The sequence below is a fragment of the Mustela erminea genome, chromosome 20 (genome assembly GCF_009829155.1).
Source record: "Mustela erminea isolate mMusErm1 chromosome 20, mMusErm1.Pri, whole genome shotgun sequence".
Classification (NCBI taxonomy): Eukaryota; Metazoa; Chordata; class Mammalia; order Carnivora; family Mustelidae; genus Mustela; species Mustela erminea.
Genome location: NC_045633.1, coordinates 21,932,141 through 21,945,159, shown reverse-complemented (window position 1 = coordinate 21,945,159; position 13,019 = coordinate 21,932,141). Strand labels below are relative to the sequence as shown.

Sequence of the window (13,019 nt, the reverse complement as noted above, 5' to 3'; positions counted from 1 at the left end):
TTCCGGACCGCTCCCACTGGCTTGTCTAAGGACCCCTCCCCTGGCAGCACACGATGTGTCTTGGGTTAGGGTTGCCAGATCCAGCAAATGAAAATACAGAACCCCCAGTTAAATTTGAATTCCAGGAAAACACAAAAAAACCTTTAGTATACGTATATCCCGTGCAGTGTCTGGGATATACTTACATTTTAAAATAAATAAATAAATATTTTTAATATTTACATATATATATATTTAGGATGTAGTTACACTTTTATTTTTTTTTTAAAGATTTTATTTATTTATTTGACAGAGATCACAAGTAGGCAGAGAGGCAGGCAGAGAGAGAGATAGAAAACAGGCTCCCCCTGAGCAGAGAACCCGATGCTGGGCTCGATCCCAGGACCCTGAGATCATGACCCGAGCCGAAGGCAGAGGCTTTAACCCACTGAGGCACCCAGGTGCCCCGGTAGTTACACTTTTAAAAATGCAGTGGTTGATACTTACTTCGGTAAAACATTATTTATTTATCTGAAATGCTGAAATTTGTGTATCTGGCAACCCTCCTTGAGAGGCGTCTGGGAATATCAGAGTGGGAAGAAGCCGGAGCCGGGAGCATTCTGGAGCTTGGGGGGATGGCCGTCGGGTCATCTCTCGGCCTGTGCTTTGCAGTCAGTGGGTCTGACTGCCCGGAGCCAGCCCCTTTGTCTGCGTCTCCTCCTTCTCCAGCCCCTGCCCTCTCGCCTGTCCTCTCCCTTCCCGTCTGATCTGGTCACAAGGCAGCGATTGCTTACCCTCTTCAACACCGTCCCATTTCTGACCGTCCTTGTTGCCATACAGGGGTGGGGGGCCACTGGGAGGTAGGGTGCCCCCTTGAAGCTGCCAGCCCTGAGAAAATCCCCTGTGGAAACGGTCAGGAGTCTCCTACTGAAAACAGATTTTCCTTTGAGCAATCCAGGGGCAAGAAATGATGCTTGACCTCGGGCACCAGGGAGCCGCTGTCGAGGGAGGGTGGAGAGCCCCAGCCCAGGGGCTTTTCTACAACACTGGAGGAAAACAGTCAGATGAGCTCGTCAAAATGTGTCCTCACAAATTCTCCAAATCCCCTTTACTACTGACAGATCCCGGGGCACATCTGAAAATGCCTGTAACTTTGAAGTCCGGACAAGTGTCATTGTCAAGGTCATGAACACTGCTGATGAGCTTGGTGTGGTCACACGCACATGTGAAGGAAACACCGAATTTCCAGTAGAAAACACCCAAAATAAACAGGTATCTTTCCCCCCACCCCCAGCCACATTCATGGATTCTCTGAAATTTGCCCACGGACCCCAGACGAGAACCACAAAGTGGGTCCCATGCAGCCTTTCAAAGGGTAAGAAGCAGAACAGAGAAAAATGTCAGCAAGGGTCTGGGGTTCCCAGCCCAAGTGAACCCCGGCCTTGCTGCCCGCCACTGTGTGACGCAGGCCAGGCTGCTGGGCTCTCTGTGCCTCAGTTTGCTCGTTTTCCAGGCAGGAGCTGCTGGAGGCCTTGCCCACGGGGTCGCTCGGGTGCAGCCGGACCGGACAGCCCGCGCCGGCAGCCAGCCTTGGCTGTGCGTGTGCACGGTGGCGCAGTGCAGAACCTGCCTTCCTGCGGTCACCGTCCCCCAGTGTTTGGAAGCCCTATTTCTGGAGGTCGCTGGGACTCGAGGTAAGCTCTCACGTGGGATCCCGGGCTCGGGATGGGGCACACAAAGAACGGGCGTGCCCGGGGTCTGCACGAGCTCCCAGGCTTCTCTCACAATCACACTTCCAGGAGCCTGTCTTCAGCTGCCTTCGCCCTACTGGTCGCTCTGCCGGGAATGCCCTTGGCTCTGTCTCCACCAGGCCAGGTGTCCCTCCACCTGCAGGCCCAGATGCTGCCTCCTTTCGGAAGGGGTGGGGGGACCACTGTGAGGTAGGGTCCCCCCTTGAAGGAAGGAGGACCCCTGGAGGCAGGGTCCCTGCAGCACGCCCCCAATTCCTCTACTCTACGCAGGTGCCGGACTCAGTGCCCTGCCTGTGTCCCCGTGAATGCAGCTGCCACCACCTGCTTCTGCCTCCACCCCTCACAGGGCACCCTTCAGCCGGACCCCTGGCCTCTTCTCTTAACCGTGAGGGGCTGGGGGAGCCCAGGCCCTGGCAGAGGTGCGCTCAGCAAGCGGGGATGTGAATGGCTGGCTTCCCTGAGTCCTGTCACCCACTCGGTGAAGACCAGGACTGAGTCTGGGCCGTCAGAGGCCCACGGACGGGTTTGGGGTCAGGACGGGGTAGGGGGCGTCCTTGGAGCCCAGACTCCCAAAAGATGGGAGATCTCCAAGGCCCAAGGTCTGCACAGGCAGAATCCCCAAGGCCTGGGGCGTCAGACCCGCTCCTTCTGCACCCTGTACCTCTACTCCTGAAGCCTCGTCCCCCGCCAGCCGGGAAAACTTCGGTCACACCCCGGGCCCAAGGACCACACGTGGAGCCGCCGTTCTCGCAGAAGCATTATTTATTGCCGGATTCCAACTGAGGTCAACTCAGCTCCCCTCAGCCCCCTCGGCTCACCGGGAGCCCTACTTGCATTTAGTCGAGGTAGGGGGTGATGCAGTGGTCTCTTCCTCCTCCTCCTCCTCAGGAGGGTAGTCCCAGCGAAAGCAGAGGCCCGAAAGGCCTAAAATCTTATGCTGACCACAGATTCCTGTGAGCACCTTCCCATCCCCACCTGCCAAGAAGGTGTTGCCACTTTCCCGCCCAAACGTGGCATAGCGCCCCCAGTCTGTGGATATGAACAGGAACCGGATAAACACCCTGTGGGAGCCGGAGATGGTATCGATGTGTTCTCCCGGCAGCAGTAGGAACTCCTGGGTCGTCCCACCCGAGGCGCCAAACACCGGGCCCCAGGAGTTGCCACATCGCACCTGGATGCTGGGAGACAGGGTTGGGGGGGTAGCTGGAGGCCAGAGCCGGGCTGGCCCCCTACTCCCCGGGCACTCGGTCCCCTTGCGAGGACAACAGTCCCCTCACTGCTGGTAAACATCCCCAGCCCGCGGACAGAGCTGTCGCCCTCACACCCCTGCTCTGATGCTTTCGGGCCTTGTGGGCTTGGGCTGGTCACCCAGCCTCTCCAGGCCTTGGTTTTCTTCTCTGAAAGTGGTTTGGGGGCAGTCAGCGAGATCATTCATAAGGTGGGCGGTGTCAGCTGCTGTCACTGCACGCAGTGGGGAGCTGTCCCCAGACCCAGCTTGGACTTTGAGCCCCAGTTACTGACTAGACCAGGTCCCAGGCCTGAGAAGCAGGCGACACCCGTGGTCACCTGGGGGAGTCCGACTAGCTCTGCTCCGCTCACCGCCCTGTTCCCTCCACACGCCTCCTCCCGCTGGCCCCACCCGCGCTCTGTCCCCTCTGAGGCCTACTGCTCTCGCCAGGACCCTGGGTATGCAGTCCACGGATCCGCCCGGGCCTGGAGCAAGGTTAGGGCAGGGACCAACTCTGGGCCTTCACACATTTCTGCTGACTTGTGTCCCTGCCTTTCCTCAGACTCTCCCCCGGACAGCCCACCCCCGGGCTTCCCGTTGGGCATCTGGAGCAGAGTATCTCGAGCCTCTCGGACTGAGAGGCTGTTTGGGGTTGAAGGGAGAAAGGAGGGAGGAGCATCATCTCCCCCTCTTTTTTTTTTTTTTAAAGATTTTGTTTATTTATTTGACAGACAGAGATCACAAGTAGGCAGAGAGGCAGGCAGAGAGAGAGAGAGAGAGAGAGAGGAGGAAGCAGGCTCCCCGCAGAGCAGAGAGCCCGATGTGGGGCTCGATCCCAGGACCCTGGGATCATGACCTGAGCTGAAGGCAGAGGCTTTAACTCACTGAGCCACCCAGGCGCCCCTCCCCCTCTTTTTAGATCAGCCCAGGGAAGCCAGCGGGACTTGCAGACAATGGGAGGGGCTGATGTGCGGGCGAGGGGGCGTTGAACCGGGACAAGAAGGGAGCTGGTGGCTGCCGGCTCTGCAACTCCCAGGGTCATCCCGAGCCCCCCCGCACAGGCATGCGGGGACGAGGTGCGAAGCCCCCTCCACCGGCTGCTGAGGCCGTGGCGATGGGGCTCCGGGCCCTACTCACCTCTTCACCAGGCCAATGAGATCCACAGCCACCCGGACTCCGGTGATTTCACAGTCACTGGAGGTGCTGAAATATGTGCCTCCTCCGACCCCATACATCTCTAGAGGGACGAGGGGAGCCAGCAGGGGAAGAGAAGGGCACACATGCTGACGGAGAGCATGTCCCTGCCCTGAGCTGGACACAGCCCTCGAGACAGCCGCGAGGCTCCAGGACTGGAGTCATCGGTCTGTGGCAAAGGGTGAGTGTGGCCTTCCCGGGGGACGGGCTGGGGCCGGGGTGAGGATGCACCACCACCCCCCCACGGTGGGCGGCAAGCTGGGGGGGTCAGACTCAGTGAGACTTACGCTCTGCCCAGCAGGTGGCGCTCCACAGGAGGCCGAGAGTCAGCCCCAGCAGCATGGCCTCTGGATGGTGAGTCCCAAGGCTCCTGGAGGGAAGAGGACAGGCCCCTGCCTCTGAGGGGGGCCCCCGTTGGACCTCGCCAGGTCCCATCGTGGGAGGGGAGCGCCACCATACCTGACCGTGAGTCTTGTCGCCCAGTCCCAGTGGCACAATGCCTTGTGCCTGGGCACTCTCCCCCCGGCCCTTTATACCCACCCCATCCCCGTGGGCCCCCATCCAGAAGGAAGGAGTGAGGGCCACGGGGGGAGCAGGAAGGAATGGCGGTGAGGGCTCTTCCTGGGGGAATCCCAGAGCCGTCCTGGGGGAGGCTCCCGGACACGCTGTGTTTATTATCTCGGCTTCATGGCCTACACAAACAAAATGGGACAGTGACGAGCGTTTCTCTGCCACCTCCAGGTCTCCCTCCTCAGCACCTGGACTAGAATGGCACTTTAAATGGGGGGTTGCTGAGACCCCCCCCACACCAGCTTGGCCAGACAGGTCTGCACCCCATGGAGGAGCTGCAGTCGGGTGCCCACCGGGGCTCCTGCCTTGTGCAGAACCGGCCCCAGGACCTCGTTCAGGCCTTGTGGAGCTTGGGGTCTTGTGGGCTTCCAGGAGCTCAGGCCCAGCTGCCCCCGGACCGTCAGAGAGAGCTGGACCTTGTGCCCAGCTGCAGGTGGAAGAGACCCCAGAGGCCGGTCCCTCCATGGTATGTCACTTGGAAGACAGTGACGGTCTTTGCTTTGTGTCCGGAGCAGATGGCGCCGGGACAGGCTGGCTGCAACAGGCCTTGGGATGACCCAGGTGCAGAGGATTGGGGAGCGGGCGATTCTCTAGGCCAGTGCCCCTGGGCACTCCTGACGTCAGGCTTACGGGTCAGACATACCTGGGAGGTAACGGGCCACTTGTCGAGGGCTGCGGGTCTCAGGCCCCTGCCAGCGCCGCCGCAGGAGCCAGACTGCGTCTAGATCTTGACTTCCCTGCGTGTGGGGCTTGCTACCGGGAGCTCCCACCACCCCAACAGACAATCAGGTCATCTGCTGTCCATGGGCTGCGGTACAGCCCCCTCGTGGGCGTTAGGAGAATTCGGGGGGCCTTCTCCTGCAAGGGCCCGACCATCCGGGCCTTATCTGTGCTGCCAGGTGGACGGGGTCGTTTTGGGCCATGTCCTCCGAAATCGCTAAAGATCAGAAACAACACGCTTGTCCATTTGGTTACCAGACACATAAATGATGGTGTTGGCAGTGCAGGGGAGCACTCTGCGGGCTCAGGAAAGGAGGGATGCGTGGCCTGGGCCGGGAGCCAGGCTCAGCGCAGATTGGGTGTTTGGGAAGGTCCCATCAGGTTACAAGAAGTGGGTGCTGAGAATGGCCTTTTATGTGCACAGACCCAGTCTGGACGCGCAGGCTCCTCCTCCTGCTTTCACCAGGATGCCAGTGTTGGGGGACTGGGGACGGCGTGGAGACCCTGTCTCAAGGGACCTCCACTCCCTACGTGCCTCCAAGGTACCCAGGCCAGGGGTTAGCAAACTACGGCCCGCGACCACATCCCGCTTCCCACCCCCTTGGTGCACAGCCCAAGAGCTAAGAACACTTCTTAGTTTTCGAAGGTTAGAGACAACTCAAAAGAATAGCGCTTTGTGACACATGAAAGGCCGGTGAAACTCCACTGTCACGGTCCAAAGAAAGTGTTCCAGGCACACAGCCAAGCCCATTCATGGGCACATCGTCTGGGGCTGCTGTCTCCCCACAGAGCTGGGCCACTGTGACACTCTGTGACCCAGAAAACCTGCCACGTGTGTCCTCTGGCCCTTTACCCACAAAGTCAGCAATCCTGCTGCCTCGCTGGTCCCCAGTCTGGAAGAGAGGCGGTCCCGTCCACAGCATCCCCCAGCCAGCCCCCTGTGGGGAGAGCGAGGGCTGCTTTGGACTGGACCCTTCCTTCTGGGCCTGCGCTGGTCTCTCTGCAGAGGCCCCTTATGGCTCAGCCACCCTCCACTGACTCAGGTTGAAAGCCAAGGGCTCCCCACCTGGCCCCCATGCTCCTCGCCCTCCCAGAGGTCCTCGGGCCCACTGATGGAAGGGGCAGGGACAGCCAATCCCCTCCTGAGGCCCCAGAGCCTCCTGTGAGGCAGAGGCAGTGGAGGTGGCGGAGGCCCAGGACCTTGGCAGACGTGGCTTGGGAGGAGGGGATGGGGGTTGCACAAAGGGGGCTCTGTTTCTCACCCCACTCAATCGCTGGGTGCTTTTGTGGTTGTGGCTGCCAACTCAGGTGCCTCCTTCCTAGTGCCAGGCTGGCTGGGTTTGCGCCCAGGAGAATCTGTGAGAACCGGAACCCCAGGGAGCACTGCCTGGGGGGCGGGGGAAGGCCCCGGGGAGCAGTACCTGGGGGGTAGAACCCCAGGGAGCGCTGCCTGGGGGGTAGAACTCTGGGGATCCTACTGGGGAGTAGAACTCAGGGGAGCACTGCCTAGGGGGTTGGCTAGAAGAGCCAGTCGCTGCCTAGATGACAGGGGTGCCAGGATGTGCCAAAAAGCACACACGAGGGACACTTTCAGAGGGCAGGACTCACGTGCACACACATGCGTTCGCCCTCAGACGCACCCTCAAGCTCGCACGCCTGCCCGACTTTGTCCACACACAGGGCCTTGCACAGGACCTGCACGTACGCACACATGCACCCCTGCCAAGGGGCCTCCCTCATCCCCCGTGGCGCAGCACTGGCCCTGGGGAGGCTCAACACAAGCCCTTTGTCCCTCAGGGCGAGAGCTCCCCACAAGAGGATTTGCGAGGCCATAATCCCCACCGAGCACGTGCTTGGACCTCGCTGCCAGGAGCAGAAACAATGCGGCCTTCTCCCAGCAGAGGAGAGGGGCTGGACTGGGTCTCCCTCCCGTCGGGATGTGGGGACTGGGGAGGCCCCTCTGTGCCCTGCAGCCTGCGGCACAGCAGACAAGAAAGCCTCCGGTTCTCACTGATGCCCTGCTCTCAGCTAAGCACTTTTTCTCCTTCTCCCCAGAGAAATGCAACTCCTGTTTTGGAAAACCACACATTTTGTCCAATCTTTTACGCAGTTCAAATTACACGGGGCGCCTGGGTGGCTCAGTCGGTTGAGCATCTGACTTTGGCCCAGGTCATGATCTCGGGGTCCTCGGATCCAGCCCCGTGCAGGGCCCCAGGGCGAGCTCTGTGCTCAGCGGGGAGCCTGCTTCTCCCTCTCCCTCTGCTCTGCTCTCTGCTCGTGCTCACTCTCTCAAATAAATAAATCCTTATTCAGCCCGAAATCTCTGAAGGACAATATCCCTTGCTTCTTCTACTCTCTGTTGGCTGCCTGCTGGCCCGGGTGCTTCTCGGCTCGTAGCTACACCCCTGCAGTCTCTCCTCCTCCCTCACCTGCGCTGCTCCCTGTGACTGTGGCTTCTTTTCCCGTCTTCCGTAAGGACGGCTGGTGTTGTGTTCATTGCCCATTCTATCCAGGAGTGTCTCAGGATCCCTACCTTAATTACATCTGTGAAGACCCTTTTTCCAAATAAGGTCCCATCAGAGGTTCTGGGTGGACATATCCTTTTGGGGGGACGACAATCTAACCCATCACAGGACATTACCCAGCCAGGCTGAGGCTTGGCTGGGAGACTCTCCCAAACTCCAGAGCCAGTGCATCCCACCTCCAGATGGCCAGAGCCCCTCCCCCAAGCCCACTGAAGCCCCCACCCCCATCGTCTCAAACCCATCTGCCTCTCTGCTTTGAGAGACCCACCCCATAGCAGGGGTCCAACACTTAGAGAAGAATTCCCTTTGTAAACATCTTCTCCTTTCCTGGAGTTCAGAGGTCTTGGGGTCCGGGACCCCACCCTGACGCACACCCTACCCCATCCTTCCTCTGGCCTGCCCTTGAACCTGCCTGCCCAAACAGACTTCTGCAGCAACATCCAAGCAACGACGCTTACTTCCACATGAGGGCATTTAGGACATTGCTCCCTTCCTGTCCGTTTGTTTGTTTGTTTGTTTGTTTTCTGCTTTGACTTTTTTGTTGTTATGGTTAGATTACCACTTTTACAAACTGAGAAGCTCTTTTTTTTTTTTAAAGATTTTATTTATATATTTGACAGAGAGAGATCACAAGTAGGCAGAGAGGCAGGCAGAGAGAGAGAGAGGAGGAAGCAGGCTCCCTGCTGAGTAGAGAGCCCGATGCAGGACTCGATCCCAGGACCCTGAGATCATGACCTGAGCCGAAGGCAGGGGCTTAACCCACTGAGCCACCCAGGCGCCCCCCCCCTTTTTTTTTTTTAAGATTTTATTAATTTGACAGCAAGAGAGCACAAGCAGGGGGAGTTGTAGGCAGAGGGAGAGAGAGAAGCAGGCTCCCAGCTGAACCAGAAACACTCAGTGCGGGACTCGATCCCAGGACCCTGGGATCATGGCCCAAGCTGAAGGCAGAGGCTTAACCCGCTGAGCCACCCACGCCCCTGAAAAGCGTTTTTTTTTTAACCTCTAAGTTTACAAAGGATATGAAAGTGGACGCCCTCAGGGTCAAAACAGGCTGGGAGGTGGGTCCCTCTTCCTTTGTTAGAGGAGAGCCCTGGTGTCCTCCTCCTCATTTAAAGTCCTTTGAAGACATGAAGTCCATTTGACGGAAGCATCGAGCCTGTAGACACGTTAGCCAAAGAAATGCTTGGGAGCAGGTGCTGAGATTATAAAGATTCCCCCGAAGATGTGTTTTGTTGTTTTTCAGTAGGCTGTACACCCAGTGCGAAGCGAGCTCGAAGCTGGAACCCATGACCCTGAGATCAAGACCTGAGCTGAGATCCAGTCAGACGCTTAGCTGACGGAGCCTCGAAGGTGCCCCAGACGTGTCGTGTGTAAGGACATTGGTCAACAACCCAGATGTCCAACATGAAGAAATTCCTTCAAAGTTCGATTCTGGTGATTTTTTTTTTTTAAGATTTTATTTATTTATTTGACAGAGAGAGATCACAAGGAGGCAGCGAGGCAGGCAGAGAGAGAGAGGAGGAAGCAGGATCCCCGCTGAGTAGAGAGCCCGATGCAGGGCTCGATCCCAGAACCCTGGGATCATGAGCTGAGCCGAAGGCAGAGGCTCAACCCACTGAACCCCCCAGGCACCCCTCAGTTCTGGTGATCTTTAAGGGTTTCTTCTTTATGCTCCTTTTGTGGACTTGTATGTTCTAAGGAGGATGCACTGATTTTAGAGTCACCATCTTGAGGGTATTTGGACATTGCAAGTAGGTCTGTCCCCCGAGCAGGGTACGTGCAAAGTCTCCAGGTGACCGTCCGCTTCTCACATGCGAAGGAGTGCAGTCTGCTCCGTGGGCAGACCGTGGGTGCCTGGCTCTGCACCTGGCCTTGGACTCTGAAAGGGAGACACCACTTGAAGTGGAGGGAAGGGATCCCGCAGACACAGAACGGGGCTAATGGCAATGGGGACGCATGGGGGGGGGCGGGGTCCTCATCCCATACAAATAAGTATGGGGACGGAAACATTGCTTCGGGCCCCCAAGTCACCTGCATGTTCAGCTACCTGCTTATTTAGCAAACAGGCAGTGAGGTACGCTGCCCCAGAGCCCTGGCCTGCCCTCTAGAAGAGCCCCTGTGCAGCTCCAGCTCAGCAGTGCCCCCTTGTGTCAGAAGGCACACATGGCAGAGACAGGTGCTGAAAGCCCTGAGAGTTTACTGAAGGAAAATCCACCCCAGGAGATGGAGTGTATCAGATCACGGGCTCCTGAAGGAGAGGGAGGGACTCAGGAGACTGCCGGGACCCAGCTTGGCCCTGGAGACGTGGGGCAGCGTCTTACAGGTCTCTTGTGAAACTCCCCCCAAGACGAGGGTTCCATGATCAGGTCAGTTTGGGGAACGCTGGCTAATTTTGGCTCTTAGGTTTGCTGCCCTCACCTCTAATGCCCCCGATTGCCTTTTTTTTCCCTCTTCTTTCCAGTAGAAATGGGACATCGACACCGTATTTCTGCCGTTTTGGCATGTTTTATTTATTCTTTCTTGCGTCCACTGCCTCATCCAGCCTCTTTCTCGGGCACCACTTCTAGGAACTGCTTCTTCCGATTCCTCCCAGGAATTTCAGGTTTCAGGCCCCCAGTGATGACACCAGTCCCACCAGGGCAATCCAGGACAGTCTCCCCATGTCACACCACTGGCTCAGCCACGTCTGCAGGGTGTCTTTTGCCACCGAGAGTGACACACTCAGTCTCCGGAGATTAGGACGCCGACATCCTTGGGCTCCGTTCTGTTCCCTGCCGTAGGAACCTCCCTGGGGAAGGGCAGGCGGGAGGTCCCCTTCATCAGCCGTCCCGCCTGAGAATGACATCACGTTGCTCTCCCCCTTGACTGGTTGTTAGAGGATCTAGAATTCAACACCCACGTAACTTTGTCTCCGATCTCTGAAGACCCGGTAGCACCAGTTTCTCGCTCTTGTACCAGAATCTTCGTCGCTTCTCGGCCTTTTGGCTAAGATCAAGTGCAGAATCTTCGTAGCTATTCTATTGTTGCTGATAGCGGCAGTCCTGGCGTTTGTCCTTGGAAGTGGCAGGCAGGTGGCTTGAAAGTGCATCAGCAGACCCTCCTCCATAAGCCTGAGAAAATGTCACCTGTCCACACACCCAACCAACTGGATTCTTGTTTGGTCTTTAAATGCCCTTACTGGGTTTTTTTGTGTTTTTGTGGGTTTTTTTTCTTTTTTTCTGATTACAACACGATAGCAAAGGGGTAGCAAAGGAAATCTGGAAAAGGCTTAAAAGAATGGTAAGTGCCTAGACGGCTATCACCCAAGGGTGACAAGTGTGGACACTCTGGTGTGTCCCTAGTTGCACCCGACTCTCCACACACTATGAAATGCATGAAGCTCTGGACTGTGGTTATGCATAGAACCCATCCAAAATACTTCCGTTTCTCCATAGTTATTCTTTTTAAATTTTATTTATTTATCAAAGAGAGAAAGAGAGATCACAAGTAGGCAGAGAGGCAGGAGGAGACAGAGGGGGAAGCAGACTCCCCGCTGAGCAGAGAGCCCGATGTGGGACTCAATCCCAGGACCCCGAGATCATGACCCGAGCCAAAGGCAGAGGCTTAACCCACTGAGCCGCCCAGGCAGCCCAACTCTGTAATTATTCTTGTTTGCATAAGGGAAATAGTAAATCTTAGTGGCTACCTAAAATATGTGCTCTGGCTTCTACAACTTTTTGGAGAATAGGAAAAAGGAAAAGAAAAAATACATTGGTATCACCCATAATAGAAGTGAAAAATAATGATGAGTGTCATAAGCTAACATCTGCTCTATGTTCAGAAACTATGTTCAGAAATTCTGGACTCCAGGGGCTCCTGGGGGGCTCAGGCAACCAGTTAAGCATCTGACTCCTGATCTCAGGGTTGTGAGTTCAAGCCCCACACTGGACTCCACACGGGTCGTGGAACCTACAGAAGGAAGAAAAAGCAAAGAAAGCGAAAATAAAAGACGATACAAGAAAAAAACTTTGACTCCAAGCTGAAGATGTCTTTAAAGGTGAAAGCTGCAGGAACTGACCACAAGGGAAGGCCCCCTCTTGGTTGACACTGGCTGGTGGGAAAGCACACGATAGGACAGTGGTCACTTATGGTCTGGGGGACCCCCCCCAAGCCTCCACCTTCTTCACCAGACAGGACTCCCATGTTCCCACTATGCATGTCCTCCCCAGCAGTCAGAGTGACTTGAGCTGTCTGTCCACAGTGGGGTGGCATGCCCTGAACCAGCTGTGGGGGAACAAGCAACTCCAGTGGCCACCGGGTCAGGCCCACTGGTCCGTGACGGGGTCCCAACATCAGCTTGGAGGCTGCTGGACCATGCATGCCCAGGCGCACAAGGCCTCTCTCTGTGGCAGGGCCATGTCTTCCCTGGAAGACAGCTGGGAACGGGAATGCCGCAGGGGGTAGGGGCGGGTGGCGGAGTGATGAGCCCGAGTTGCCCACCTGAAGCTGCCGAGTCCCTTCCCAGGATGGCTGAGACCTCTCACCATCTCCGGCCTATCTCAGGAGAGCAAAGGCAGGGGACGCTACGGGGTGAGTAAACCAGGGACCCAATGCTGCCCCACGATGACCCCCGGGGTGCAGTGTCGACGGTCCCCTGCAGCTCCCTTCCACCCTGGGCCTGGAAACATCCAGTGTGGTCTGTGCCACATGAAGGGGTGGCAGGGGGCCGTGGCTAGACCTCCCGGAGCCCATCACTGATTGCGGGCGGGGTGGTGGGGCATCTCCACCTTGAAGGGCACAGGGCTGCATGGTCATGGCTGGGCCATACAGGCTCCGGGACCGCCCATGCAGGAAAGTATGGCCAAGGCCACTTAGTGACAAACGGAGAGCTGGCAGGAAGAACCGTAAGGACTGTGATGAGCAGGATGACAGAGTGGAAGGAGCAAGGTTTCAGCTGAGGCCTGGAGAACAGGGCTCAACCAGGAAAAGGGAACACTCTAGACCAAGGGAACGGTACCCGCAAGGACCTCAAGTCAGGTCAGAGCCGGTCACACAGGCGCCATGTAACAGCGT

General features: G+C 57.2%; 1 protein-coding gene across 1 annotated transcript; it reads right to left on the bottom strand.

The window, feature by feature from the left end:
* Nucleotides 1–2,474: 2,474 nt before the first annotated feature.
* Nucleotides 2,475–4,712, bottom strand: ZG16B (zymogen granule protein 16B). Its single transcript, XM_032328399.1, has 4 exons — nucleotides 4,612–4,712; nucleotides 4,440–4,522; nucleotides 4,096–4,195; nucleotides 2,475–2,908 (listed from the first exon to the last, which is right to left on the bottom strand). The coding sequence occupies exons 2-4, from the start codon at nucleotides 4,492–4,494 to the stop codon at nucleotides 2,557–2,559; spliced, it is 507 nt and encodes a 168-aa protein (XP_032184290.1). The 5' UTR covers nucleotides 4,495–4,522; nucleotides 4,612–4,712; the 3' UTR covers nucleotides 2,475–2,556.
* Nucleotides 4,713–13,019: the final 8,307 nt, after the last annotated feature.

Bases quoted from the DNA above. Each gene is read 5' to 3' on its own strand.
- ZG16B (XM_032328399.1), bottom strand. From the start codon at position 4,494: ATGCTGCTGGGGCTGACTCTCGGCCTCCTGTGGAGCGCCACCTGCTGG. The intron at 4,196-4,439 runs GTAAGTCTCACT...TCGTCCCTCTAG, and splicing joins CGCCACCTGCTGGGCAGAGC to AGATGTATGGGGTCGGAGGA. The intron at 2,909-4,095 runs GTGAGTAGGGCC...CCTGTCTCCCAG, and splicing joins CTCATTGGCCTGGTGAAGAG to CATCCAGGTGCGATGTGGCA.